The sequence below is a fragment of the Dipodomys ordii genome, unplaced genomic scaffold, assembly GCF_000151885.1.
Source record: "Dipodomys ordii isolate 6190 unplaced genomic scaffold, Dord_2.0 Scaffold10, whole genome shotgun sequence".
NCBI lineage: Eukaryota > Metazoa > Chordata > Mammalia > Rodentia > Heteromyidae > Dipodomys > Dipodomys ordii.
Genome location: NW_012267226.1, coordinates 342,713 through 346,024, shown reverse-complemented (window position 1 = coordinate 346,024; position 3,312 = coordinate 342,713). Strand labels below are relative to the sequence as shown.

The window sequence follows — 3,312 nt, the reverse complement described above, 5'->3', positions numbered from 1 at the left end:
TACTCAACCCCCTTTCTTCCTCATTAAAATTATTTTTCACTAGATTCAATTTGGTATTATATAGATACACATATATTTATGCAGACACATATATATGTATATGTATGTATGTATATATGTATATATGTATCTTCTACAATATTCATACACCCCTGTCACGCCTTTCTTTCTGTGTCCATTCCTACTATTTTTCTCATAAAGGAACTACTTTAAAATCCAAAGTGAGCCTCATAGTTAAAAATAAACACACACACACACACACACACACACACACCAAACTCATTTTCTATTTCTCTCTTTCTCTCTTTCTTTCCTTTTCTCCCTCTCTCCCTTTCTTTTGTTTTGGCCAGTCATGGGCATGAACTTGGGGTCTATATGCTGTCCCTGAGCTCTCTTGCTCAAGGGTAGTGCTCTACCACTTGAGCTATAGCACCACTTCCAGTTTTCTGGTGGTTAATTGGAGATAAGAGTTTAATGGACAGTCCTGCCCAGGCTGGCTTCAAACTGTGATCCTCAGGTTAAAGCCTCCTGAATATGTAGGATTACAGGGATGAGCCATAAAAAGCTATTATTTCTCTTTATTTAAAAAGGATACTTTAAGAAATTTCTGGATTTCTAAATATAAAGAACAATTTCTGTAACACTCTATCACATTAAAAAGTACAAATGAATTTCTGTGAATACAACTTTCAGCTGCACCATGAATGTTATACAAATACAATAAGAAAATACACTTGAAAATTTCAGTATACAATATAATTATTTTAAAAAATCTATAAAACAAAACAAAACGAAGAACTGGCAACCTAATTTCAAATGTAATTTACAGGATTTTTCACTAAAAGTCTTCATTTTCACTCTTCTCTATGAGGTCTGTCTGGAGCTCACATGTCTTGTCCTCAATCTGCTCATGGCTGATTTCATCTCCTGATTCCTCAGAGTGTAAATAAGGGAATTTAGTAAGGGAGTGATAACTGAATAAAATACAGAAAGAAATTTGTCCACTGAGAAGCTACTAAATGGCCAAATGTAAATGAAAATGCAGGGCCCAAAGAACAGAGTCACCACCGTGATGTGAGCAGTGTAGACAGAGCCTTGGAGGGTCCTGCTGAGGAGCGATGGCGCACAGTTACCAGTATGAAGCAGATGAAAGACAACAAACCGCTGTCAGCAATAACCAGCAACTCCAGAACATAGGTCTCAGTGCAGGCAAGCTTCAATACTAGGGGAAGGTCACAAAATATGTTATCCACTACATTGGGGCCACAGAATGGCAAGATGACAGTGAAGACCATCTGGCTCATTGTATGCACAAAACCAACAGCCCAGGACAGCAGCACAGATCCCATCAGCACCCTGCGGTTCATGATGGCTGTATAGTGAAGAGGTTTGCATATTGCAATGTACCTATTGACAGCCATGACTATGAGAAGAGTCATCTCACTTCCCCCTAGGAAGTGGAGGAAGAACATCTGAGTCATACAACGCCAAAAGGAGATAGTTGTAGTCTCCCTGAGGAAATCTGTCACCATCTTAGGGGTTGTTATTGTAGAAATACACATATCAAGAAAGGAGAGATTTCCCAGGAGGAAGTACATTGGTATTGAATGGAGCTGGGAGTCAAAGGTTACAGTGAGAACAAGGAGTAGATTCCCTGCCATGATTGCTGCATAAGCCACCAAAAATATGCAAAAAAAGAAAATTTCAAGTTTCCAACTGCTGGTGAGCCCTAACAAAACAAACTCAGCTATCATTGAGCTGTTTTTTCTATCCATCTAGATACTGTTTTTCAAAGAGCTTTTAAAGAAAGAAAATCTGGAAAACAAGATAAGTTAATAAGTAGTAGGTTTCAAACTATGGACATACAGAAAGAGAATATTTTTGCTACAGAAAGAGAAATTGGACATTTATGCAGAACAATGCGATTTAATTAATGTAAATCGCATTGGCAGTACTACACTTTTTCTGTCAGAAAGGCATAAAAATGAGAAATTTATTATCAAATTCTGAAATCTGATGTTCAGATATGTATTATATTCCCTTATGTACTTGTCTCTATCATAATTTCATGATCAGAGTCCAGTTTGATCAATGAATAAAGCAAGTCAAACTACTGTTAAGTCTAAGTGAAGAACATAACCATTGAATTTTGTGGTTCCTGTTATTCATTCTTCCCTCTTGTATAAAGTATCTACATAAGTGCATGAGCTAAATTATAAAACACATTTTCTATATTTATTTGTGTGTTGCTGTTAGGGTTTGAACTCAGGTCCAGAGTTCTGTCCTTAGATTTTTTGTTCAAGCCTAGCATTCTACTACTTGAGTCATAGCTTCATTTCTGGCTTTTTTGGTAGTTAATCAAAGATAAGGTTCTCACTTACTATTCTGCAGGAGCTGGCTTTAAAGAGCAATCCTGAGATCACAGCCTTTTGTGTAGCTAGAAGCTACTGGTTCTTGACTTGAACCACTGGTTTTGGACACAACCAAACATTTTATAAGTGAATTCATTTAGTACTCTTTTATAAGCTAAAGTATATTTCACCTACCTTTTAAAAAAAGTAAAATTATGTAATGGTAGTAATTTCATTTAATCCTAAAGATTTAGTTATTGTATATTTATACTGGGTCCTTTTCAGATAATTTAATTGCCATTTTAGGAATTCTTGAGCAAGGAAATAAATCTTTCTTAGGATTGAGGTTTTTGTTTCTTCTGGAATAAAGTTGTAATTAATCTGAGAAACACTCCTGGACTCTTCTATTCAGTCTCTGGCTTCGTTTAATGTCCCCTTGGATGCTTTACTAATATAGGCCTTCTACAACCACCAAGACTTTGGTACTAGTATTTACGTTTGCTTGACTCTTAAATGTGGATCATCCCTTCTTTGTTCCCAGTATACTCCTCAGATGCATTGAAACTGCACAGGGACTTAAACTTACATCCAAGTTCATTCGTCCTGTATTCCATACTTTCCCACAGTAACCTGAAACCATTAGCTCACTTATGGATCATGTATTAGTTTTCATGTGGATATTTTGTTATTTGATTTTTCTCTTTAGAAGTCTTACTTATGGATATCAAACCATACTAGACTGACTTTTCATTGTTTGGCTTAAGAGTTTATCAATTATGAGAAGGCTTTCTTTAATAAACATATCTGAATAAAATTATCTAAAAACTAAAGTTCTAATCAGGGTCTAAGGATTTATAAAGAAAATTTGGTAAATCCTCAGAATATTGAATTTTTTGTAATAATAAAATAAACCCAGTATTTAATCATGTGGATTATAAAAAGGCTTTAAGTGATAGAATAT

The 3,312-nt window shown here is 35.4% G+C and overlaps 1 protein-coding gene across 1 annotated transcript; it reads right to left on the bottom strand.

Annotated features, from left to right (window-relative positions):
* Positions 1–864: 864 nt before the first annotated feature.
* LOC105980556 (olfactory receptor 4L1-like) lies at positions 865–1,775 on the bottom strand. The gene is given in 2 exon segments (XM_013009445.1): positions 865–1,082; positions 1,085–1,775. Coding segments are annotated over 2 exon segments (909 nt in total).
* Positions 1,776–3,312: the final 1,537 nt, after the last annotated feature.